Here is a 27,089-nt window from a genome sequence, read left to right as displayed (position 1 = left end):
AGACAATCCCCTTGACTACTGGGCAACGAAACTTGACCTTTGGCCCCAACTAGCTGAATTTGCCCTTGAAAGGCTGTCATGCCCGGCCAGTAGCGTGGCATCGGAGCGCGTGTTTAGTGCGGCAGGAGGTATTGTAACTCCGCGGAGGACACGACTGTCCACCCAAAGTGTGGAGAGACTCACGTTTGTGAAAATGAATCAGGCGTGGATTAGTCTGGATTTCAAACCACCAGTTCCTGACACAACTGACTAAATCCGCCATGAATCATGCCCCAAACATGTTATTATTTCTAACATAGGCCTCTGTATGGCCTTCAATTTAAGCTGCTTACGCTTCGCCACTCTGCCATGGGCCCCTGTACCGCCTCCTCTTGCTGCTGCCAGGTCCAGAGTGTGTCATGGGTCCCTGTACGGCCTCCCATTGCTGCTGACTTCATCGCCAGACTCTGCCATGTGCCACTTTCAGGTCTCCTTACACTGTTGGTGGGTTCCATTTTGTGATAGGGTGCTGTATGGCCTTCCATTGCTGCTGCCTCCACCGCCACCCTGCGCCATGTGCCTCTGTCGTCTGCTCACGCTGCTGACAGCTTCCGCTTTTTAACCGAGGCCTGTGTTTGGCTTCCGAATACTGCTGCATCCACCGCCACCCTGCGCCATGTGTCTCTGTCGTCTGCTCACGCTGCTGACGGCTTCCGCTTTTTAACCTAGGCCTGTGTATGGCTTCAGAATAATGCTGCCTACACCGCCACCCTGCGCCATGTGCCTCTGTCGTCTGCTCACGGCGGAGCAGAAGCAGCTTCAATTGAAGGCCATACACAGGCCTAGGTTTAAAAGTCCCTCACAGTTAATTCCAATAACGAACTCTACTCCTCCGTGCAATCTACTTACGAGACCCTGGGCAGGTCTGGGTCCAATTTGTGGTAGAGACTGGTTTTGTTCAGCCATGCTTGAGCGAGTAATAACAGGTCTGTGCTGCCCTTTGGTGTCTGGCTTAATGCGCACAACACTGAACGTCCCAGCGTTTGTCAACGATTTGCCGTTAAGTGATGCAAACCCGCTGAACCACGTTCATGAGGAGCCGGTACAGGGGGCCATGAATCAGTATGGACCTGGCAGCAGCTGCCAGGTCCATACTGGGTGCTGTATGGCCTTCCATTGCTGCTGCCTCCACCGCCACCCTGCGCCATGTGCCTCTGTCGTCTGCTCACGCTGCTGACGGCTTCCGCTTTTTAACCGAGGCCTGTGTTTGGCTTCCGAATACTGCTGCATCCACCGCCACCCTGCGCCATGTGTCTCTGTCGTCTGCTCACGCTGCTGACGGCTTCCGCTTTTTAACCTAGGCCTGTGTATGGCTTCCAAATACTGCTGCCTCCACCGCCACCCTGCGCCATGTGTCTCTGTCGTCTGCTCACGCTGCTGACGGCTTCCGCTTTTTAACCTAGGCCTGTGTATGGCTTCCGAATACTGCTGCATCCACCGCCACCCTGCGCCATGTGTCTCTGTCGTCTGCTCACGCTGCTGACGGCTTCCGCTTTTTAACCTAGGCCTGTGTATGGCTTCCGAATACTGCTGCATCCACCGCCACCCTGCGCCATGTGTCTCTGTCATCTGCTCACGCTGCTGACGGCTTCCGCTTTTTATAAGTTAAATTCGCAGCGAATATATTCGCCTCGAATCAAATTTATTCCGCGAATTCGGCGAATCAGCCGAATCGAATTTTTGAATAATTCGCTCATCTCTAGACCTGGTGGTACCAAAACGTGACAAACATTTTTGCATCAATACTTTTTTTTACATGAAAGAGGATCACCCTGGTTTTTAGAAGCTGAAAAACATAAACAAAACAAATCCACATTTCTATTTGCCTAAAATGACTGACATGCAATTAGCTTCATAGGTCATGTAGGGCAAGATATCCCAAGTTTTGTGCGTATGAGAACTTTTTTAGATTTTACAATTTTTGTTTGGGAATGGTATAAGTAGCCCTTACATGCAATTTTGTTACATTTTCTATTATATAATCAACACACTGTGTGGGCCTTGCTGTGCTGACACATTCGGTGTAATTGTTGCCTGGCTGAAGACACAAGAAACAGTCACATCCAAGCATGTAAGCTGATCTTGATGGATTTGGAAGTGCATTGGGAGAGATCCTATCAGTGTATAATGTCTCCTTTATTCCCTGCCCAGACACACACACTGCGGTCTTTATGTCCCTGCAGTCCCCAGCAGAATGCAACTAGAGTTACCCGCGTTCAGCAGAGCAAGACTGTTGGAGAAATAGGCCTCTCAGGACCCCCCAATAACCAGAACTGTAATATTACTCTGGGCCAGGGATCACGGGCAAGGGGGCAACTTGTAAGTGAGAAGTGTAGGATGTCCTGACCTAAACAAAATGGTCATTGTCTCTGTCCTGTGTTCGGATATACACCCCAAAAGGTGCCGAGTGCACAAATCACTGGAATATTTTTAATACGTAATTTTTTTATTTTTTTTATTAATTTGATTTATGAGTTTAAAAATATCAATTTGTAAGATTATTTAACAAAAAAGTGTAGATTTAAAGGCACAGGGAATGTTCCGTTAAGATTGTCAGCTCTCACAAGCAACACCCTTCTAGCCCTCTTGTCCCGAAATATATTGCAACTGTAACACTGTGCAAACTGTTGGTGCTATAGAAATCATAAATGATAAATATAATAATGTGAATTTTCTCCAACATGAACATACAGCACAAAAAATGACTAGCTGCCTAGATTTCACCTCCAGCAGGTTGAGGATGTCATCTGAGTATTTGATAAATAGAGGAGGTAATGTACTGCTCAAAAAAATTAAAGGAACAGTTTGAAAACACATCAGATCTGGGGAAAAATATCATGCTGGATATCTATACTGATATGGACTGGGTAATGTTTTAGGAACATAAGGATACCCCATCCTTTGATGGAAATGAAAATTATCAGCCTGTGTAGCCTGTCCCTCCATGGATATGCCTCCCCAGACCATCACTGACCCACCACCAAAACGGTCATGCTGAACAATGTTACAGGCAGCATAATGTTCTCCATGGCTTCTCCAGACCCTCATCTGTGAAAAGCACACGGTGCCAGTGGCAGACCTGACAATTCTGGTGTTCAATGGCAAATGCCAATCGAGTTCTATGGTGCTGGGCAGTGAGCACAGGGCCCCTTAGAATACGTCAGGCCCTCAGTCTGTTTCTGATTGTTTGGTCAGAGACATTCACACCAGTGGCCTGCTGGAGGTCATTTTGCAGGGCTCTGGCAGTGCTCATCCTGTTCCTCCTTGCACAAAGGAGCAGATACCAGTCCTGCTGATGGGTTAAGAAACATTTACGGCCCTGTCCAGCTCTCCTAGAGTAACAGTCTATCTCTTGGAATCTCCTCCATGTTCTTGAGACTGTGCTGAGACACACCAAACCTTCTGGCAATGTCACGTATTGATGTGCCATCCTGGAGAAGTTGAACTGCCTGTGCAACCTCTGTAGAGTCCAGGTATCGCCTCGTGCTGCCAGTAGTGACACTGAACCTACAAAATGCAAAACCAGTGAAAAACAATCAGAAAAGATGAGTAGGGAAAAAATATCAGCGGCCTCCACCTGTAATTCCATTCCTATTATACACCCCGGTCACATCGGGTGCGACTTGGCATGCGATTTGCATGCCATGTGACTTGCAAATTGTATGCCAAGTCGCACCCTATTGTCCGCAATTACAGTGGTCAAATCGGTGCGGTTCCGACTTGGTCGGAGCCACAGCAATTTCTAAAGTAGTACACGTACTACTTTTGGTGAGATTTGAAACGGGTTCGGAGGGTGCATTGTCCAGCCCACTGCTGGCAGCCAGTCAAACGCTATGAAAGTTTACCTGAGTATAGCAGTACCCAGCTAATCATGTCATGGGAAGCTATAAGCTGCACCTGGGCTTCCCAGGTTGTGGAAAAACACCGCCATTTAAGTTGAATGGGCGGCAAGAACCCTTATTCTTCTATGTGCTGGGGATTTTGTATTGTGCACTTACTGTGAACTGTATTCATCTCTATTTCTAGTAATAATCTGATTAATTAGTTACAATTTGGCCTGATAACTCCAAATCCTCCAATACTTAGGAAATCTACTTGAAATGGTTATTATCCTTGTAACACATAAATATTTGCAACCTGCATATCGACATCAGATTTTAATCAAATCCAAATTCCTGCTTGACAATTAAATATCACAGGCAGGAAAGTCTGGAGCTTGTGCAGGAAATTAAAGCCTCTGTCTCAGCACCCCAGATATCCTGGTTCAGCAGGGCTGGCAAAGGTATCCAAATCTCTGCCAAAACAACCAATGACATAGCCTGCAGTAGACTAGAATATCCAGAGCACGGCTGGTGAATTACTTGCCATATTTGCATAGCACTTCTCTTGAATGAAAAGCAGAGATTTACCAAAAGATCTACTTTACAAAAAAACAAAAACTGTAATAGTTTTAATTTTAATTGGTTATTGTTTTAACCACCTTTTCCTATTAGTAAAAACAATGTCAGACAAGCATTTTGGTGAATCCTTGTCTCTTAAGGTTTGCTACTCTTCCACACCCTGGGGTGTGGGTTACTGAAGATATAAAATTATTAGGGGATGTAGAGCAGGAAGTAGACTGATAACCTTTGATCAGTTAAAACCAAATTAGCACTTTCTAATCACCATTTTTTCCCGCTACCTCCAACTATGCCATGCCTTCTTGTCAGAATTTGGTTCCATTGCAGTAGAGACTCAGCCTTCTGTTACTGAAACTTTACTTCTTGATGACTTGTTGGAGAAAACTCTTATCAGAGGTTTATAAAGAACAAGCCCCTTTGGTGGCCTTGTTGCAAGGAAAGGTGGGTGGAAGATGTTCCCGATTTGCAAAGAGATTAGGAAGATGTGTGGAACTATCCCTTTTAACACCTGGTCTCTGGCAGAGATCGACTCTTCCAGTTTAAATTCCTCCACAGAATTTACTGCTACATTGTATGGTATACTGTATATTCCTCCAATCCAGATGTCTGCTTCTGGTCTGAGTTGACTATAACTGATTTACTGGTTACACCTGTCCCATTGACAGTTGCGGTCTGTGTGTTAGGCTTGGTGGAAGGAGTTGTTCATTCTACAGCTTATAGAACGTTACTTATTGTTTTATGCTTCTAAAACTTATTATTTAGCATTGGAAAAACATGAAGACGATGTATCATCTGGAAAGAATTAGACAATTCTATAGTACCTTTTTCAAAAGCCTAATTATCCAGGGACATTTGGCAGGCCTGGTTGTTGTCTCCCTCCACCATTCCTTGAGAGATATATATATATATATATATATAAAAAATACACACACTATATTGCCAAAAGTATTGGGGCAGCCCTCCAAATCCTCGGATTCAGGTGTTCCAATCACCTCCATGGCCACAGGTGTAAAAAAAAATCAAGCACCTAGGCATGTGGACTGCTTCTACAAACGTTTGTAAAAGAATGGGTCACTCTCGGGAGCTCAGTGAATTCAAGCAGGGTATGCTAGATTGCCACCTATGCAGTAAGTCCATCCGTGAAATTTCCTTGCTACTAAATATTCCAAGGTCAACTGCTAGTGGTTGTATAACAAAGTGGAAGCAACTGGGAACAACAGCAACTCAGCCACGAAGTAGTAGGCCAAATAAAATGATAGAGTGGGGTCAGCACATGCTGAAGTGCACAGTGCGCAGAAGTCACTAACTGTCTGCAGAGTCAATAGCCAAAGACCTCCAAACATCGTATGGCCTTCAGACTAGCACAACAAGAGTACACAGAGAGCTTCATGAAATGGGTTTCCATGACCGAGTAGCTGCATCCAGGCCTTACATCACTATGTGCAATCCAAAGCATCGGATGCAGTGGTGTAAAGCACACCGCCACTAAACTCTAGAGCAGTGATGTGTTCTCTGGAATGACCAATCACCCTTCTCTGGCAATTCGATGGACGTGTCTGGGTTTGGCGGTTAAGGCATCAGCATACCAAGACATTTTGGACAATTTCATGCTCTCAACTCTGTGGGAACAGTTTGGGGATGGTCTCTTCCTGTTCCAACATGATTGCGCACCAACGCACAAAGCAAGGTCCAGAGACATGGATGAGCGAGTTTGGGGTGGAGGAACTTGATTGGCCTGCACAGAATCCTGACCTCAACCCAACAGAACACCTTTGGGATGAAATAGAGCAGAGACTGCAAGCCAGGCCTTATTGGCCGACTTCAGTGCCAAATGCGCTTCTTGAAGAATTGTCAAACATTCTCATAGACACGTTCCTAAACCTTGTGGACAGCCTTCCCAGAAGAGTTGAAGCTGTTAAAGCTGCAAAGGTCCTGCCAACTCAATATTGAACCCTACGGACTAAGACTGAGACGGCATTAAAGATCATGTGGGTTTAAAAGCAGGCGTTCCAATACTTTTGGCAATATAGTGTGTGTGTGTATACAGTTAGGTCCATATATATTTGGACACAGGCAAATTTGTTGGGTTTTTTTCAGGTATTTACCAAAACATTCTGCTCTCTCATGTTTTCTTTAAAAATGGTACATACTGTATACAATTCTCCAAGGGTATGAAAACTTCTGACAACTGTATGTATAAATATCATACCTATGATCCAATGATCAAGTGTGTTGATCTTTTCTTCTTGGGATACACTTTAGCTTTCTATTATTTGTTGCCACCCTATAGTGTTGGGGAGACCACAAATATCAATATTGTTTGTGTCACCTTGATGGAACATCAAGCCATCTTGAATAATCCTTGTATTTGGACTAATATGTTTAATTCTCTATCATTATCATCATCAGCTTCACCTAATGGCCATAAGGTATATTCATGAAATACTTAAATCAGGAAAATACAGCATTATAGTCATTAGATGGAGCCCACGATCATGGCTAATAAACATATTGTGCAAAGTCCGGAAATTATGAGTGATGCCTGTGTGAATGCTTGAGACATTCACACAGCCAATTTTTTTTATAAATAGACCCCAAAGTGTTTCTTATTAGAGAGGGATTATAAATAGACCCCTATGTGTTTTTATTGGAAAGGGCAAGTGCTATAGAATTTTTTTACAAATAGAGCCCTACGTGAAATGAAGAAAACAAGAAAAGGAATAAAGAAAAAAAAACCCAAAAAGGTTACTTTACATCTTGGTTTCAGGCCATTTCTTGAAGGCAAGGGTGGTGTCTCTTGCTCTTAGCCAGAGACCCTGAGAATGCCGAGGGACTAAAATCTTGTGAAAAGTCACTCCAACGAAAACAAAAAATTTTTCTGTGTCTCACAGCTTCACACTACCCAAAGTGATAGTGTACACATGGATGGCCCAAATCATCCCATTTCTTAGGTCTAGTAAGATCTCCCTGCCTTTGTTCCTGTCAGACTAGGAGTTTTGAGTGTTGCCATGCATCACTGTGTTTCAGCATCTCCCGCTGCATTCACTTGAATATCAAATTAATAAAAAAACCACTGCAGGGAGAGTGGGGGCCCCTCACAATGGCCACAGCATGTGTGCAGCCCTGGAACTCTGATATCTCACCAATATGACACAATTTACTGGGAAAATGGGTGAATTGAGTTTCCACATCTTATTTTGGCCTGTTTGTGCATGCCTTTTTTCATTTGAACCTGATATACTAAACTGTCAAAACTCTGATGACATCATAAGCAATTTTGTTGGCTTGCGAAATTGGTGAATGCCAAGTACACGTGCATTTGTGGCAGATGAATCAGTTAGAAGGTGTTTGTAAAATTGAGCAGTTTATCTTGCTGATAGCAAGTGCTATTTAGTTACTGAGAAATTACATGAATCCTTTTATGAAAGTACAAGAAAACTATGGGCCAGATCATTGATTTTTTTTTTCTGTTTTTCAACATAAGATCCATTAGAGTAATTTGACACTAAAATGATTCTAAATAAAAGTGTAACACTACCTTTGCATGTCCGACCACAGATATTGAGCAGTGCACAGCCAAGGAAAACTCTTCCAGAGGACTCTTCCACTCTGAGATGTCACATGACACAAAGTAGATGGGAAGCCTGGGAGGACTTGCTTTCGATTTGCACCAGGTGCTGCTCAGCTTCGGAGGTCTAGAAAAGGTTTGGCATTGAAAGAGAAGGAAGATCATTGCTGGAGAGGAAATTTCTGCTTGGGAATAGGTGTACTGGTGCTGAAGGAATTTCCAGTATATTGTTGTGATTGCCTGTTTGTTGCCCACATATTGCCAATATTCTGCTTGTGTATGAAAGCAGTTGAGTTTGTTGCACCTCCTGTATTGCAACAATTGCCCCTTTGTTGCCCATATAATGTTTATGATTGCCCATTTGTAGCCTATGTAGTCAGCTTTGCCATTGCCAGTTGGTACTATGCAGTTTATGTCATTTGTTGTAAATGGTCTCTACACTGTTCTTAGCACCCTCTTTAACATATCTGTAAATACCTTTTAATCAAGTCAGTAACCTGATAGGATGTCAACACTTCCTTCTGCAGTGAAATTACTGTAGTGTTGTCACCCTTGCTACTGCCTATAAATGAATAGCAGCACCAGCTCTGTCCACAGCCCTTTAAATTGACAGAACATTTGCAAGAGTTCAGGGGAATGACTTAGAAGCTTTGTTCAAAGCTTCCCATTTCAATTTTGTACTGGAGGCGGGGTGGGAAGTTCCCCCAGCTGCTAAAACACGGTCCTTTATACCATGTGTAAAAGAGGCTACATATAATTAATACAGCACAAACCGATGGCTTGGTCCAAAACAATTTAAACTTTGCTAAAAGCTAGAAATAAGCTTTAACACCCAAAGTACAAAAAATACTAAATCCATGATCACCCCCGTTGTATGTACATGGGAGGAACCATATTTCCTTATTACAGTAAAATACAATAAAAAAGCGAGCACTCTTTAATAAGCAGCTATAGTACTCAAGGCAACCTATATAAACCTTATAAGAATAAAAATAAATGTGCAGCACTAAGAGAAATTATATGATAATGCGTCGTGTCTATAAATTAGCAGCAGGTAATCATAAATGAATAATGACCAATAACTTAAAATGAAGGTGACAGTCTGTGCAGTTATAGATACTCCTTTTAAAATTCAGTGATGGTGTTCCAAGTAGTATAGAGAGATTACGCACTCACCAGATGCGCAATGTAAGTATGCATTATGTAAACCAGCAGAGGCCTCCTTGAAAGGTCTGGTGTGGGGTAGAGATAATCCTCCCTCTGAGTGGGTAGTGTAATCAGGAACACATCCTGCCATGCACATCCTGGTCTGCTAGTGAAGTGTCTGGTCATAGGAGGTGGGACAGACCAGGACTGCAGTGAACAAACCATCCAATGACACAGCACAGTGGGTGGATCAGACTGGGAGTCCGAGTCTCCTGGGTCCAGCCACTGCAGTGAGCAGCAGTGTATTTACGTGTCCCTGCCATCACTAAAAACTACAGAGGGGATTGTACAAGACCAGTGGCTGAGGGGTTAGAAGACGAATCAACCACCGGTCTTGTGAACAGGATATGAGGGCTCTTCACTGAACAAAGAAGGCTGGATATCTGACAGGCAAGAGAACTGTGCACCGTAAGGCTAGGTTCACATATGCGCGGGTGATGCCACTGCGGATCTGCACCCACCCACACAGAGAAATGCAGACACGTGGGCAGGTGCAATTCGTTCTAATGGCACACTGCCCGCACTGGAAAATGCAACCGTACTGGGAACAGAGGTTCCCGTGCAAGCTACGTTTTCAAACGTGCAGGGACTTCTTCCCTGTGTGTCACGGCACAGGAGTCCATTCAAATGAATGGGCTTTCGTGCCCGTGCAAAACGCGGCCCGCACGGCCGCATATATGTGAACCGGGGCTAAGACCAACAGATTATTTAAAAGATATGAATGCACCTGTACAAATGTGTAATAAAATTTCTGCACAGAGTTCTGCTTTAAATACACCAAATAATGTAACTAAAAAAAAAATATGACAAACCACACAAAGACTTCCCTATAAATTATGTTTATTTATAATAAATCCAATACATAAAAGCACATGATTTGTGACAGTGACATAATGTACATGGCATGATCAACGGCTTATATATAGAAAAATCGCAGAACCAGTTACCACACACAGCCAATCTGTTAACCATTCAGTTACAAGCAGCTTGCACAGCAGCGTGATTGTCCTGGAGAGAGGAGGGTGGTAGAAAAGGGCACCAGTCATCAGCAGCTGTCATACTGGAACGTGAACTGGCATTGCAATTGAACATTTTACGACCTGTTTCAGTCAGAGCTGCCCAAGTTTCAACCAATGTATCTGTATATACTGGTACTCTGTGTGTGGGCCACAGGACAACTGCCATTTAAGTACTGTAAAATGTGCCATGTAAAAACAGGATCAGCACCAAGTTCATAATGAAAAAGTCACATGTCTAGCGTTACACTTAAAAGAAAAAAAATTTATATATATATATATATATATATATATATATATATATATATATATATATATATGCAAGAAAAAGTGGGCCAGGAAAGGGATAATGTAATTCTAGAATATAGAAATAAATACTGGGATGACAGAGGGGGAAGATTCCAATATTTTCATTAACAGGCCACTCAACTGATAGCCTGGAACCAGAAAGTCATGTCCACCCCAAACCGCCTTCATCTGTCTGAATTAAATCTCCCATGATGTAATGAGCTTCCTCAAGCCATTGTCTGTTCTATTCGTACAACACATCACTTCCACTTTAATGCTAGAGAAATACAACAGACACTGTAAGAAACATGGCATAGCACAGACGTTCCATAAAGTGATCAGAACATTGGCACAATCCCAAGCCCAAGCTTCTCCCCTGAAAGAGGTATCCATTCCGCTAAGCCATCTTCATCCCTCTTCTCTGCATATTCAGCCATAAGGACAGCAGGCTGGCAGGATCACAGATTGGCACGGGAGGGGGCACTGGGTCCATGAGGTACAAAAAGAGTAGAAGACGTGTAGGATGTGCTGCAGATATGGGAATGGCGATTCAAGGAATGTCAGGGAGGACGGTCTTTGCAGCAGAAAGTATTTACAGCACAAAGAATTGGTCACCTGTGTGAGAGAGTGCATAGCTAATTATTTTCTTGTGGGTAAAATGATTTACACCAAGACCTTCACTCACCAAGAGTACATACATGTCTTGTACAGGTATACATATATAGGGAGCTCTACTGTGAAAACAAATTAGATGGTAGGAAACTTTTTTCCTGTGCTCTATTGATTTTCTCCCCATTTTCAATGCTGTACCAGCAAGACACCCTTCCCTCCCTCTTTTAAAACATAAATTGAATGTCACACACACGCACCTGCGCTCCCTACCCGCACCACTATTGGCTCCTCTGCATGTCAATCACCGGGTCCCGGCTGGGACTCGGTGATCATCGGCGGAGCTGACAGGGGAGAGCTCTGTGTGTAAACACAGAGCTCTCCCCTGTCAACACAAACATGCTGCATTGTATTGCAGGGAAGAGTAATACAAAGCAGCATGTTTACATAGTAAAACACAAACAGCACACTGCTGTGCAAGCTGCTTGTTAATCCCTTCCTCCTCAGTGTCATTAGTACAGTGACAGTGCTTTTTATTAGCAATTACCACTGTATTAGTGTCACTGGGGATGTCAGTGGCAGTTAGTCAGTTTCCCCCCCAGTGTTAGAATGCCCGCTGCAGTCATGCAATAAGTCGATCACTGCCATTACGGGTAAAAAAAAAATTATTATTTTAGCATATACACCGCCATTTGTAAACACTTTAACTTTTCATGTAAACCAATTTACACTTTCAAAATCAATATATAAACCGCATATTCACCGTGCAAATGAGATGTGAAAATATATAACAAAAGAAAAACAACATCTAACACCTGAAAAAAATGCATAATAAATTACTCACCCAAGTCAATAAATGAGTGCATAGAATGTGCTTACACATTCTATGCACTCATTTATTGACCTAGTTGAGTGATTTATTATGAATTAATTTACACATATTGGGTTTTTTTTTTTTAGCAAAGACATGTAGCAGAATACATTTTGGCCTAATTCTATGAAGAAATTGTATTTGGAGGGGAATAAAATTTTTTTACTGGATATGTTTCATAGCAAAAAAGTTAAAAATATTGGGTTTTTTGCAAAATTGTCAGTCTTTTTTTTGTTTATAGTGCAAAAAATAAAAAAAAACTGCAGGAGGTGATCAAATACCACCAAAAGAAAGCTACATTTGTGGGAAAAAAATAATACATACATTTCATTTGGGTGCAGTGTTGCAAGACCTCACAATTGTCAGATAAACTAACACAGTGTCGTATCGCAAAAAAATGGCCTGGTCAGGAAGGGGGGGGGGGGCGTAAATCCTCTGGAGGGCAAGTGGTTAAAGTAGAACTATAGGCAAGACTTTTTTCTCATTTTGTATAGAGCAAGGGAGGTTTATAACCCCGGTCAGATTTTTTTTGCCATCTTTGTCCCATTGCAGAGATTTCCCTTTACTTCCTGTCTCATAGCCAAAACAAGAAGTAAGAGGAAATCCCTGCAAATTAAGGGAATTCTTTGCAGACTCCCAGGCCATCAAAACTAGTGTCCAGATTGGAATATTTCCCCTGTATTACCTTTCTGGGTACAACCCAAGATTTGTGATTTTCTTTTACTTTCAATTTCGATGATAATGGTAAACAGGACAAAAGAGGGTGAATCTCCTTAACAGGGGTACAGACACCAATGAAAGCTGACCAGTGTTCTAATCCCTCTCCACTCTATCCAATACTAAAAAGGAAAGTTTTGTCCTTGTTATACTTTAAGGGTTCCTCAGTGTTAAAGTCTAGAGCAGCAATGGGCAAACTACGGCCCGCATACGGCCCGGCGGACCTTTTAATCCGGCCCGCAGAGCGCGATACAAAAAAAAAAACAGCCAGGGCAGGCAAACATTTGCATCATTCAGCGCGCTCAAATGCAATGATTGGCCAGTCTCGCTGCCACTCACATCCTGATAGCCAGTGATTGGCTGTCAGGATGTGTGTAGGCGGGGCAGCGTGACGAACGTGAAGGGAGCTAGGCTCCTCTCACAGTCCGCCCTGAAGACCGGAACGGCGCGGGAACACGGCGAGAGGAACGTGCGGAGCAAAGGTAAGTAAATTGACACAGGGGGGACTTGGCTTACTACTTGGAGGGGAATAGTACTGTGGGGGATGAAATGTTACAAATTTTAATTTATATTAATTCACACATACACATCATTCATCTACTCTTGGTCTGGCCCCCGGGTCCAATATATGAACCCATTGCGGCCCTCAAGTCAAAAAGTTTGCCCACCCCTGGTCTAGAGGCTACTAAAAATGCTGCTGGCATAAGTGGGCTTTCATAATAGAAAGTCTAACAGGTTCAAAGACATGGAAATAATTACTTAGAAAAACATAGCCCAGGGCGGCATGATGACACACCTCCAGAGGGTTTATCTATGACAGAATAGGAGAGAATTGTTACAGTGATAGTTTCATTTTTACCCTGATTGTGGATCTGGGATTTTACATTTTGAAACAGGACTTCTACTTTAACCCCTTCACGCTGACATAACACAATTATGTGGCCTCACAGAACTTGGCTTTTTTCCGCGGTGCTGAATATTTGCGTACCTTTCTTTGTGCTGGGAGCTGGCCGCACAGCTTGCTCCCTGCACAAAGACCAGGGTGTCACTGAGAGCCCTGAGTCCAGTTCTAACGATCGGGAACCGGGACTCCCAATTCTGGGTCACATGATTGCTGTGATAACCTCTGATTGGCTATTACAGGGATCAGTCACTGTAAGCCCACTATCCTTGGTTTTTTTCTCTCTCAGAATGGAGGAGAAAGATTCATTGTATCTATCTCCTTGCAGAGAGAGGGAACAAAAAAATGATTTGTAAAAATAGTTATTAAAAAATAAAAGAAAAAATAAAAGTAAAAAATACCTAGATCAAGATTTGATCTAGTTCAGTGCCAGGGTTAATGTTTGGGTGACGGTCAGGGTCAAAGGTAAAGGTCACAGTTCAGGGTTTTTTTTTTTAAATTGGTATTAGTGTCAGTGTGTTTTAGATAAAAAAAAAAAAAAAAAAAAAATGTGCACTATTGTTTTTTGGCTGTAGTACAGGTACAAACAAAATAACATACACATATATGTTATCGCTGCAATCGTTATGAGCTGGAAATTTATTTTGGGTTGTTCTTTGGTGGTAGGTTATGGTAATAACAAGAAACACACAGCTAAATCTAAAAAAAAAATGATTTTTTTGTCCTATTTTGGGCCAGTTTTACTTTGATAATAAGAAAAAAAAATCAGGGAGATATCCATTACCATTTACCACCAAATGAAAGCCCAGTTTGTCCTGAAAAAAAACAAGATATAATTCACCTGGATGTACAAAGTAGTTGTGATATGTACGGCTTTACGAACAGGTCAAAGTTGTAAAATTTTACTTAGGTTTTAAGATTTGTTTTACCCTTAGGTGTGAAGGGGTTAAAGTGTTACTTAACCACTTGCCCTCTTGAGGATTCCCGCCGCCCCCCTTCCTGACCAGGCCATTTTTTGCATTACAGCACTGAGTTACTTTAACTGACATTTGCACGGTCATACAACACTGTACCCAAATTAAATTTATGTCCCTTTATGTCCTTTTATGTCCTTTTTCCTTAAGAATTGAGCTTTCTTTTGGTGGTATTTGGTTGCCTGTGTAGTTTTTATTTTTTGCGCTATAAGAAAGGAAAAAAAAAAAAAGACCAACAATTTTGAGAAAAACAACTATATTTTTGACATTTGCTAATAAACATGTCCAGTAAAAAAATTAAAAAAAAAAAAATTTTTGTCATAAATTTAGGACAAAATGTATTCTGCTACATGTCTGATAAAAAAAAAAAATCCCAAAATGTGTAAATTAATTGGTTTACGGGAAAGTTATAGCATTTTCAAATGGAGGTATATATACACTGGGATTTTTTTTATTATTTTTACTAGTAATGGCGGCAATCAGTGACTTATAGCAGGACTGCGGGGGGCATTCTGACACTGGGGGGAACTGAGTTGGCGTCACTGACATCCCCAGTGATCAGTGCTGAAAAAAAAAAAAAAAAAGGCACTGCGGCTGTACTAATGGCACTGGGCAGGAAGGGGTTAACATGAGGGGCCATCAAAGGGTTAACCGTGTGCTCTTTCATTAAGTGCTGTGTCCGTGTGCTTCACTGTTAGCACACTGCTTTGCATGGCAGGGAGGAGAACTGTTTTGTTCACAAACAGTTCTCCCGATCAGAGATGCTATGCAATCACCGGCCGGAACCCGAAGATTGACAGCCGCGAATGGCGGCAGGGGTAGGGTGCGTGCGCCCCCTACCTAGAAATGCAAAATCACGTAAATATACACGTGATTTTGCGCACTTGTGCCGCTTTGTAGCAGTATTCCTGCTATAGGACAGTCTGGAAGCAGTTAAAGTGTTACTAAACCCACAACCACAACCATAAAATCAGTCTGTATATGCAGTAAAGCATGCCTGTTGTACTCACTGTAGAATCTAAGGGGTTAATCCTCCGCACTACTGTTTGATCCAGACTTCTCTGATCCTCCCCTTCTACTGTCCCCAATCCATCTGCTGATAGAACAGAGCCTTGGGGCAAGCTGCACATGCTCAGTTTGGTGTGTATTGCTAGAGAGTGTTTTTTCTTGGGAAAAGTGCATATAATCAGCACAGGGCCAATCAGCGCTGTCCAGACAGACAGTCAGAGGTTATGCAGCCTCATAAGACAATCAGGGGAGAATGAAAACTCCTCCTACAAGCTTTAACCAGTGCTCTGCTGGACACTGATAGGAGTCACAAGACTGCTCTAACTGCTGTTCAAAAAAGGTATTTATCAGTTTATATTTACTAAAATAATTGTGCTTTCATGTTCTGTGTATTGTGGGAGACCAGGTATAGTGAATGCAGGGTTTAGTAACACTTTACCTCACTAAATCAAGATTTCCTACTTTGTCCCTCCCTGCTACACAAATGCTAATATATAATAAATATATATATATATTTTTGTGCTGCAAGGTAGCACTTCTTTTCTGCTTGCCTAGGCTGGGCCGCCAATCTTTCCATTTTATGAATTCATCAGCTAAACATCACATACCTGTCCTATCTGCCAGTCAGACTTCTGTCTTCATAGATTGTGACTTCAATCTGTATTTTATGTCAAGAAACAGGATCGTTTAATCAGTTCAACATTTGCAATATTTCCTTATCTTTTTTTGTTTTGTTACCAATACACCAATTATGAACGTGTCTTGTCACTTAATAGTTGCACTGTAATAATGTATATAAAAGGGCTGTTACAGGGCACATCAGAGTCAGCTGAGTCACAATGACCTCAAGTTCTTTAAAGTGGATCTTTAGTCAGAAAATTAAGCCCTGATAGATCACTTCAAGCTGGACCCTTTTTGCAGGTATAGCTATGTAAAACATTAAAAATAAGTGCCTATACAGTTTAAAATCCAGTAATACACTGTCATTCATGATCAGATTATAAATTAGTGAAGGTAGAGCAACCCAGAATGGATCCCGTTTGATCAAAGTGCACAATGGTAGAAATCACCTCATTCAAACTTCAGGCAAGAATTTTAGCAAAGATTTTGATGTCTGAATTAATCAACAAAATAAAACATTTGGATTCACAGTAAATATGGTTCTTATGTGGCTTGGAAATAAGTATAATTAAAGTCTTGGCCACAGAGGGTGGCAAACATCTTTCCTCAAAGGCATAAGTACGAAGCAAATGAGGGGAGCAAAACCTCCTTATACTGTAAGTACCATTCTATAGCAAAACCATCTAGGCCAGGTGTTTTGTTATGGGCAAAGGAATGCATGGTTAATTAAATTTCCTCGGTCATTAAGGGAGCATTTAATAGCAAAACCTGACTTGCAAACAACCTGGGAAGATGGATATCATTTAAGTAATCATCCAGTTCAACAATAGTATATTGTGCTCTAGTCTTACATACAGTGGATATAAAATGTCTACACGCCCCTGTTAAAATGTCCGGTTTCTGTGATGTAAAAAAAATGTGATAAAGATAAATTTCAGAACTTTTTCCACCTTTAATGTAACCTATAAACTGTACAATTCAGTTGAACAAACTTTTAAGTGGAGGGAAGTAAAAATAAAAAACTAAAATAACACGGTTTCATAAGTGTGCACACCCTTAAACTAATACTTTGTTAAAGCACCTTTTGATTTTATTACAGCGCTCAGTCTGGGGAATAAAGGTCACTCTGAAGATATTCTTCTGTTCCAAATATTCTACATCTGTGCTTCTTTAAGTGGTATTCAGATTGAGGAGATAAGCAACAGTAAGAATGACCTTGAGTAATTTTATGAAATATAATGTGAAAGGTGTGAATACCCCGATTAAAAGGCATAAGATTCTTAGAAAAATCCATCAACATTCCATCGATATAGCGTTTCTGCAAGAGACATACTTATCACAAGATGCAAAAGTTAAATTATATTCTAAAACACTACCCAAGGTGGTATTACGTGGATTCAATTAAACATGCAAAAGGGGTTGCAATTGGGATGGCAAGAAATGTAAAATTTATTATGGAGGATAAGACTAGTTGATCCAGAAGGTCGTTTTTTATTTTTGAAAGGAAAATTACAAGGAATACAATGCACATTAGCAAATATTTATTAACCTAATAAGAACTCAATGACATATCTAGAGAACCTGTTAAGAAAACTTCTACATTTTAAGAATGGTTACCAGATTGTAGCAGAGGATTTTAATTTCTGCATGGACCCTTTGATGGATACATCATCGTGTGCACGGAGAGACGGGAGGTAAAAATCTGAAGTTGGTCAAGAAAATGTTACACCAGTGCCAGCTGATGGACTCATGGAGAATTAAACACCAAAGAAATAGAGATTATACCTTTTTCTCTCTGGTGCATGGGATGTACTTAAGGTTGGATTACATAATGATAGAACATAGACTTTTAGGGGTTTATTTACTAAAGCTGGAGAATCCAAAATCAGACTCCCTTCTGCATAGAAACCAATCAGCTTCTAACCTCAGCTTGTTCAATGAAGCTTTGGCAATGAAACCTGGAAGCTGATTGGTTTCTATGCAGAAGGGAGTCTGATTTTGGACTCTCCAGCTTTAGTAAATAAACCCCATAGAGTCTTTGGTAAAGTCCAAAACTGAGGTAATATCCCCATCAGATCATGCACCTGTTATAACAAGATTAAGGTTGGAAGGGCAAAGGAGTGGAGTTAGTACGTGAAGACTAATCGAGATGCTTATACAGGATGCGAAAATGGAGCAAAGAATAAAGAGAATTAGATTAATATTTTACACTCAATGAGACAGAAGAGATTTCTGTTGCTACTATTTGGAAAGCACAAAGGACTTATAGAAGGGGAATCTTAATCTCAATGGAAGCTGAAAAAAAGAAAGAATGAAGAAATAAAAAGTTTATTAATTGAGGAACTATATGATTTAGAACAACTACATAAAGGAGAAAATAGAAATAGAGATACAACAGAAGATAACTAAAAAAAAGTGAAGAGTTAAATGAGTTGATGGAATAGGAAACGAGAAGAGTCTTTATTTAGTCGCAAAATAGAAATATCAGTGGAGGAATAGACCAGGAAAATATTTCATGAGAAGATTGAGGGAAAAGAAGTCAAGGAATTATATAGAGAAAATCAAAGATAAGAATGGAGAAATGGCACATTCAACCACTGATATCGCTAAAACGTTTAAAAAATACTATAGTGATTTATATGAAATAAACTATAAAAACCCGATAAAATTAGAAGAAGAAAGAAGGAGAAAAAGACAGGTGTACTTAAAGAGAGGCTAGACCACTTAGACTAGAGGAAGGGAGATTAGCAGTATTAGATAAACCTATATCAAAGGAGGAAATCTATACAGTATTGAAGAGTACAGCTGCAGGTAGTAGCCCTGGACCAGATGGATATACGTTGAGATATTACAGGAATTTTAAAGAACAGTTGGTGCCTAAGATGTGCATGTACATGAATGCTTTAGGAGAGGGAATGGAAATGAGAGAGGAGTCATTGCAGGCATAAATTACAATTTTACCGAAAGAAGGGAAAGACCTGTCCCAAAGTGCCAGTTACAGACCCATATCGCTATTAAATATAGATACAAAATTATATGCAAAGGTTTTAGCAAATAGGATGAAAGAGTAGATGCAGGAATGGATCCATTTAGAACAGGTGGGATTTATCCCAGGGAGGGGGGAAAAGGATAATGGATTGAGATCATTATTGCTTTTGCAAAAAAACAAAAAATCATCTGGCGATCGTTCTATCGATTGACGCCAAGAAAGCCTTTGATAAGGAAGATTGGGGATTTATGTTCGACACTTTGGAAGTTCTGGGAATAGGACCTAAAATGATGCAATGGATTAACCGTTATTAAGCCATTAAACATTATACCAGTTCCCCAACAGCAGTGGTTAAGGTTAATGGCTCACTGTCACAGTCGTTTAAAATGCACAATGGAATCAGACAGGGATCTCCACTCTCTCCCATACTTTTTGTCATATCATTGGAACCACTTCTGGAGACCATACAAAGGAATATAAATGTAAAAGGAATTGTGATAGGTGAGGTGGAGTATAAGGTAGCGGAATATGGAGATGACATGTTATTTTATATAGTGAATCCCAGAATAACTTTAATAAAAATTAAAAGAAATTATGGAGAACTATCAAATTTGAAAATTAACCTCTCAAAGTCAGAGATATTAAATATCAATATTTCAAAGAGAAACAGATATTACAGAAAACTTTTCCCTTTGTATGGAGGGAAAGGGAGTTGAGTTATTTAGGTGTAAAGTTAACTCCTGCGTTAAAGAAAATATATCAGACAAATTCCATTCCATTAATAAAGGAGTTGAAGGATGACTTGAGGAAAATATCCATCGGATCAATCTCCTGGATTGGCTGTATAAATTTGTTAAAACTGATAATAGTCCCAAAAGGTCCTGTATAAATTGCATATGCTTCCAATATATTTACCGAGGTCATTCTTTGAGATAATAAAAAAGATGATACTTAAAAGTATATGTGGGCATATAAAAGACCAAGAGTTAGGTATGAGGTACTATGTAAGGATAAATCTAAAGAGGGTCTGAACGTGCTGGATTTTAGGAGATATTATTGTACGGTATTGCTTTCAATATGATAGAAAGTACACTTAGTGAGTCACAGTTAGACAAGATTATTTGGCTTCCACAACAGTTTAGAACATTTTCTGAAAATACAAGCACTCTAACAGGAAACGTTTTCAGGATATGGGATAGAATTTATAAACAAAGAGGTCTGTAGACTTTTTATACCCACTTTACATAAGTCAGAGTAAAAGGACACAAAAGCATCCACAACATCATGGGTATGTTCAACTATAGTACCAGCAGAGGTATTAATTCAGGGAATAGCACAAGGCAGATAATCAGGTCTTAAGAGATACGCTAAAAGTCAGCTACTTTATCCCCAAACTCAAATATCACGTTGATTTTGATACAAGAGCTTTTTTTTTTTTTTTTAAGGTACATTCAAATCAGAACTAAATCCAAAGCTCTGGCCTTAGCCTGCCATGTTGAATAATTATCAGGGGAAGAGAGTTAGACAGGTGCACTTTAATCGTAGACCTACTAGTAAAAAACAAAATGCAAAACATTTTGAAAACAGTCCTTATACAACAACCGCAGTGAGATAAGAAAAGGATACCACCCGGAGCCCCCGCTCTATAGGGTCAGTGAGGAGGAGGCCTTGTGGGGCATAAATCTTCTCATTTTGCTCCTGAATATACTTTGCAATCTTCTTCAGAACCTGAGCATACAAGAAATGAAAACAAAAAGAACAAATAAACACAGAACATATAAAAAGGAAAACAAATTACATTTATACATAAAAAAAAAAATGAACATTCCTAATAATATTAATAATCAATTCACAAATGGTGGACTCTACAAACTACCCATCCTTGTAAAGGCGTACTAGGGGAACATAATGGCTTGTATTGCTGGTTTTCGTCTGCCATATTTCCTAAGCTAGCTGACCCAAAGGAAGCATGCAGTGAAAGAAGACTGAACAAATCTACATGCTTATTCTAGTCTAGTGAATCTAAGTAGAGGAGCCACTGAACTGGGATGAAAGTAAGGCAACCAATATTGAGAGAGAGAGAGAAAAAGAGATCAGAAACAGCAGCCTACTTACTCTTCTTAGTAACATTTTCTTTTCATGTTAAATTAGTGCTATTACAGCCTCTAAAAAAGTACAAAGCAAGCAATACCTAGTCATAACAGTAGCAAAAACGCACAGCACAGAGCTGTCATCTGGTTCCCAAATGGCCTGTAAAGAGTTTCCCAAGGATAGCAAATAAAAGGTAATTCAGACCTCCTCGATGACAAAGGTCACCAAAATAACCTCTCAAGGCTGCCTATCCCAGTGCTCTATGGGAAAATTAGAGGAATAATCTGATTGGTTGCTTTGGATCAGTGTTTCTCAGCTTCAGGCTCTCCCAATACCCCCAAAAAGGCAAGTTTTAGGCTGCAGCCACACCTCTAATTTTTATACATATGCATTTTTCATTGAAATAGCATGACAATACGTGTTGATGAGTGAGGAAAAAGCATTGCAATGCATGGTGTTGCATGTCAACAGGTTTAACAGATTGAGTTGACATGCGTTTTCATGTTACTCTAATGGAAACACATTTGTGTTAAAATGCAAAGTAGGGTTAAACCAATACTAAGCATTTGCACAAGTATCGGTACTCGTACAAGTGCTCCAATACTTGTAACCAGTACCTTCAGGCTTGGCTTTTTCAGCTGTCAGTGGGATTCCCCGGCTAACAGCAACCTTAACATCCAATGACGATTCAGCTGTCAGCTGGATTCCTCTCCCTGCTTCCTCCTTCCCTCCTACCAGCTGTCACCTCTGCCAGGTGCCTTCCCCTCCTCCTCCTGTCAGCTGTTACCTCTGCCTAGTGCTTCCCCACCTTCTCCTCCCCTCCCACCAGCTGCAAATGGTTCTCCTTGCGGTCCACGGTCCAGCAGCTTCCTGGTAGTCAGCAGTGGCTGCTGGCAGCTCTAATCTACCTGCTCCTCCGTTTTTTTCCCCATCTGTTACATCTGCACCCTTTTTCTCTGGCCAGGAGCTTGTTGTTGAGCTATCCATCTAGGATCCTCCTCACACACAGCAGCATGGACATGTGAGTGAAGAATCTTAATTCCATGTGTAAAAATATGTGAACTACTTCTATCGGCTGGAACTTTGTTTAGCTTTCTCCTTTGTCCAGTGTTTCCCATGTACCATGCTTGGCATGGTATATACAGTGGTATTTCTGACTTTTACGCAGAGACTGTATATTATCTCAATACAAGACATCTGTATTTTAAGGACATTGCACTACAAGGACTGGTTGTTAAATTGATTTTTAATTAATTAAATACTAAATGCAAAAATTATATCTATCTATCTATACACGACTCAAAAAAATTTAAGAAACGCTTTGAAAACACATCAGATCTCAATGGGGAAAAAGATCTTGCTCGATATCAATACTGATATGGACTGGGTATGTGTAAAGAAAGTAAGAATGCCCCATCGTTTGATGGAAATGAAAATTAGCAACCTACAGGAGGACTGAATTCAAAGACACCCAGAAAGTCAAAGTGAAAAAAATGATACAACAGGCTAATCCAGTTTGCTGAAATTTCATTGCAGCAACTCAAAATGGTACTTTTGTATGGCCCCCACATGTTGTATGCATGCCTGACAATGTAGCATGCCTGAGAATGTCAGGACATGCTCCTAATGAGATGGTGGATGGTGTCCTGGGGTATTTCCTCCCAGATCTGGACCAGGGCATCACTGAACTCATGGACAGTCTGAGGTGCAACCTGGCATTGTCGATTGGACCGAAATATGAGGATATCCCAGAGGTGTTCTATTGGATTTAGGTCAGGTGAGCGTGGGGGCCATTCAATGGTATCAATTCCTTCATCCTCCAGGAACTGCCTGCATACTCTCGCCACATGAGGCCAGACATTGTTGTGCACCAAGAAGAACCCAGGACCCACTGCACCAGCATAGGGGTCCGATAATGGGTCCAAGGATTTCATCCCACCTAGTGGCAGTCAGGGTGCCATTGTCTAGCCAGTAGAGGTCTGTGCGTCCCTCCAGGGTTTTGCTTCCCCAGACCATCACCGACCCACCACCAAAATGGTCAAGCTGAAGGGAAGCTTAACGTTTTCCATGCCTTCTCCAGATCCTTTCGTGTCCGTAACACGTGCTCAGGGTGAACCTGCTCTCATCTGTGAAAAGCACAGGGTGCCACTGGCGGACCTGCCAATTCTGATGTTTAATGGTAAATGCCAATCGAGCTCTATGGTGCCAGGCAGTGAGCACAGGGCCCATTGGAGGACATCGGGCCCTCAGACCACCCTCATGAAGTCTGTTTCTGATTGTTTGGTCAGAGACATTCACACCAGTGGCCTGCTGGAGGTCATTTTGTAGGGCTCTGGCAGTGCTCATCCTGTTCCTCCTTGAACAAAGGAGCAGATACCGGTCCTGCTGATGGGTTAAGGACCTTCTACGGCCCTGTCCAGCTCTCCTAGAGTAACTGTCTCCTGGAATCTCCTCCATGCTGTTGAGACTGTGCTGGGAGACACCAAACCTTCTGGCAATGGCACGTATTGATATGCCATCCTGGAGGAGTTGAACTGCCTGTGCAACCTCTGTAAAGTCCAGGTATCGCCTCATGCTACCAGCAGTGACACTGATCCTAGCCAACTGCAAAACTAGTGAAAAACAGTCAGAAAAGACAAGTATGAAAAAAAATGTCAGTGGCCTCCACCTGTAAAACCATTCCTGTTTTGGGGGTCGTTTCATTGTTGCCCATCTAGTGCACCTGCTGATAATTTCATTAACACCAAAGTAGCTGAAACTGATTAACAACCTCCTTTGCTACTTAACTGACCAGATCAATATCCAAGAAGTTTAACTGTTGATGCTATACTCTGATTAAAAAGAAAGTGTTACATTTTTTTGAGCAGTGTACTTTTATTTATTTATATCTTTTACTTTCACTTAAGTATTATTATTATTAGTAGTAGTAGTATCACACCCTACCCTCAACTACCCTGTCCTCAATTGCTCCCCTACTCCCTCCCCGCCCTCACCCAACCCCCCCCCCCACACACACCTTCCAAACTACCCCTCTGCTTACTCTTCCTAGGCAATAGGTATTGGTAATTGGTGGTTCTTTGCATCCCTAATGCAAAGGTTTTCAGAATTCCCTTGCTGGGACTGTCCAAGACAATGCCAATCTCAAACAAACGTTCTCAGACCAATGTACATTTTTTTTAATCATTATACAACGTTGTCTTACAGTGACCAACCTCTCTGGAACCATATGGGTTAATACACAGGAACAGAGTGATGAAGTAGTACATAAACCCCATGCATGTCTGCTCTATACATATCTGACAGAGGTGAATTCATCCGCATCTACCACTTTCCTTGAGCCATTTAGGAAGAGCTGTCCAACGACCCAATATTTACTGTCAGGTTAAAAAGAGGGGGTGTTGAGGACACTGGCTGCTGCTTATTAACCACTTTGGTTTTGGGCCCAATATTGGGTATATGTAGGAAGGCTGCCTCCTGATGCTCAGTGGAAGAGAGAGGGTTTACCGGAGTCTGGCCAGCCTTGACTGAATAAATAAATCCAGGATCTGTCTGTACGTGGCAAGTCATTTCATCTGCAAGCTGCTGAAAGGTCTCAATTCATTCTCCAAGAAACCTCAACTAAACACAGCTGACTGCAAATAAAAACGGCACATTTTATATCCGCACTCAGCTTTAATTCTTCAGGAGGTAAATAAACGACTCGGCAAGGGCTTATAAGGAGTAATATAGAGGCCTGCAAATCTTTTTAGAATAGACATGCTATAAGGCCTACAGGTCCTGCAACACAGTGCATTAAGAGGTGTCCGAAACACTCACCTTCTCATAGTGCGTCTCCATGCATAGGAATATAGTATAGGCAGTGAGACAAGCAAGGCAGCCTTCCAGATATGACTGTCCCCCTAGCTTCTCTGCCTCAGCATACAAGTTGTTCAGTGTCCTCACAGTCTCCTCAAACTGCTGTCTGTCAATCTGGGAAAAGAGAGCGCAACAGTTAGGAAATTATCTTTTACTTTTTGTGCAAATCTATCATGCTATCCTTTATGGTTCTTACACGTCTTTACTGTTGGTAATAATATTTACCCTTGACGGTAACCCTCTGACTGACTGGCACATATTACATATGTCATGGCTGTACATGTTAATTTAATGATGTATATAATGCATCACTGGCAATTTAGAGAATTTACATTAACACACAAAAAAATTTTTCCCCAAAAAACTGCCAAACTATAATACAATACAGGTAGCTGCCCCCTGAAAACTCAATTATAAGCAAAGGTTTAATACTAAATGAGGTTTACAGGATAACTACATCTAACAGCTGTATTTAAAAAAATCACTTTATGAAAACAATAACCGTGTACTTTAACCACCAACCTGCCTTAATATTGGGCAATTCAAGGTTCAAGCGATGTAACATGGTTGTAAACCCTTACATATATCCAGTGAAGTGACTATCTACAGGTGATACACAGAGATTAAACAAATCCTCTTATAGAAGTTATACCTGTTTATATACAGCCCTCTATACTCTATATCTCCTTAAAGCACACACTTTACAAATTATTTCTAAATTCTACAAGGCAGGGGGAAGGGATCGGACTGCAAAAACTGCAGAGCACAGAGCCGAGTGTAATCTGAGGCCTGAGTGGAGGTAATCAACACACCCCCTCTATAAAATCTCAGGGAAACATGCACAGATCAAACACCTTCTGTGTGCTCGGGGTGGGACAGGTTGGGCCATCCTCTGGGATTCTGTGGTGTCGGAGGTGACTCATGCAGATAGAGAGAAAAGACAGCAGGTAGGAACCACGCTAAGTGTTTGGGATTGAGGCTAGTACAAACTATAAAAGAATATGCTTTGTTAATTTTTCATTTCAAATGTTTACAACCACTTTAATAGTCATGACATGTGGCAAGATAACAGTAGGCCTGAACTTGAAAAGTTACCATTTGCTATGTTTTAAGAAACATTATAAATTTTCTGTTTTAAAAATCTTAACTGCGCCAAAGGCATGCCAAAGATTATGCAATTTTCTTTCCTTCCACCGGGGTGAATCCCCCTGCAGCACTATTGTGTTCTGCCAGTGGGAAGTCTTCCCTGCCAGCAGTATTCAATGATTAGTGTTGCTGGCTATAGCCAGCAGCACTAATCATTCAGGGAAAAACCTGATGGTTGTACACAAAACATTCGATAGATCGACTTGTGTACACCCAGGCGCCCATACATGGATGGAAATTTGGCATGTCTTTGCTGGTCAGCTTAAAGTGGACGTTAACTCCACTTTTTAACTTGTACCTACAGGCAAGCCTATAATAAGGCTTTCCTGTAAGTACAGTGAATATCTCCTAAAATTGCACTGTTAGGAGATATTCATTCACTCAGCATGCAGCCGGTGACATTACCGTCAGGAGTGACGTCATTGTGGCCCCCGGCCATTCATAAAACCACAGTCCACTAACCTGGAAGGAAAACCAGGTAAAGATGGATTCACCCAGGAGTTGTGACACCGCTGTGCTGGAGGGCTCCGTGTCCAGGTAAGCCTGTCACAATGTGCTAGTATGCTGTGCATACTCAAGATTGGCTGCTAAGGAAAACCGCACTGCATCAGTGTGAAAGCACCTTTAAAGCAGAAGTAAAGTCAGGGATACTCACCTATTGTTCAACAGTCCAATGCTCGCGAGGTCCCTCACCGACATCTTCTCCATGGCATTGCATGTCCCTTCTGCAATAAACAGCCTTCCTGTTCACAGTTTTTAAAAAACGTTTAGCCTTTAGTTCCACTTTAAG

The 27,089-nt window shown here is 41.3% G+C and overlaps 1 protein-coding gene across 1 annotated transcript in view; it reads right to left on the bottom strand.

The window, feature by feature from the left end:
- Positions 1–10,036: 10,036 nt before the first annotated feature.
- Positions 10,037–27,089, bottom strand: part of GOLGA7 (golgin A7) — a 40,956-nt gene continuing 23,903 nt past the window's right edge. Inside the window, exons 3-6 of the mRNA XM_089692476.1 lie at positions 25,115–25,267; positions 20,834–20,935; positions 16,206–16,255; positions 10,037–11,132 (exon numbers count right to left, since the gene is read on the bottom strand). Coding sequence (XP_089548602.1) covers positions 16,211–16,255; positions 20,834–20,935; positions 25,115–25,267 — 300 coding nt within the window. The 3' untranslated portion in view covers positions 10,037–11,132; positions 16,206–16,210. The remainder of the gene's footprint in view (positions 11,133–16,205; positions 16,256–20,833; positions 20,936–25,114; positions 25,268–27,089) is intronic.

This window comes from Staurois parvus, unplaced genomic scaffold (genome assembly GCF_062004578.1).
Source record: "Staurois parvus isolate SC_StPar_1 unplaced genomic scaffold, SC_StPar_1.0 ptg000586l, whole genome shotgun sequence".
In the NCBI taxonomy this organism is placed as follows: domain Eukaryota; kingdom Metazoa; phylum Chordata; class Amphibia; order Anura; family Ranidae; genus Staurois; species Staurois parvus.
Note: the sequence above shows the minus strand (reverse complement) of the source record. Positions and strands in the feature narration are given on the sequence as shown.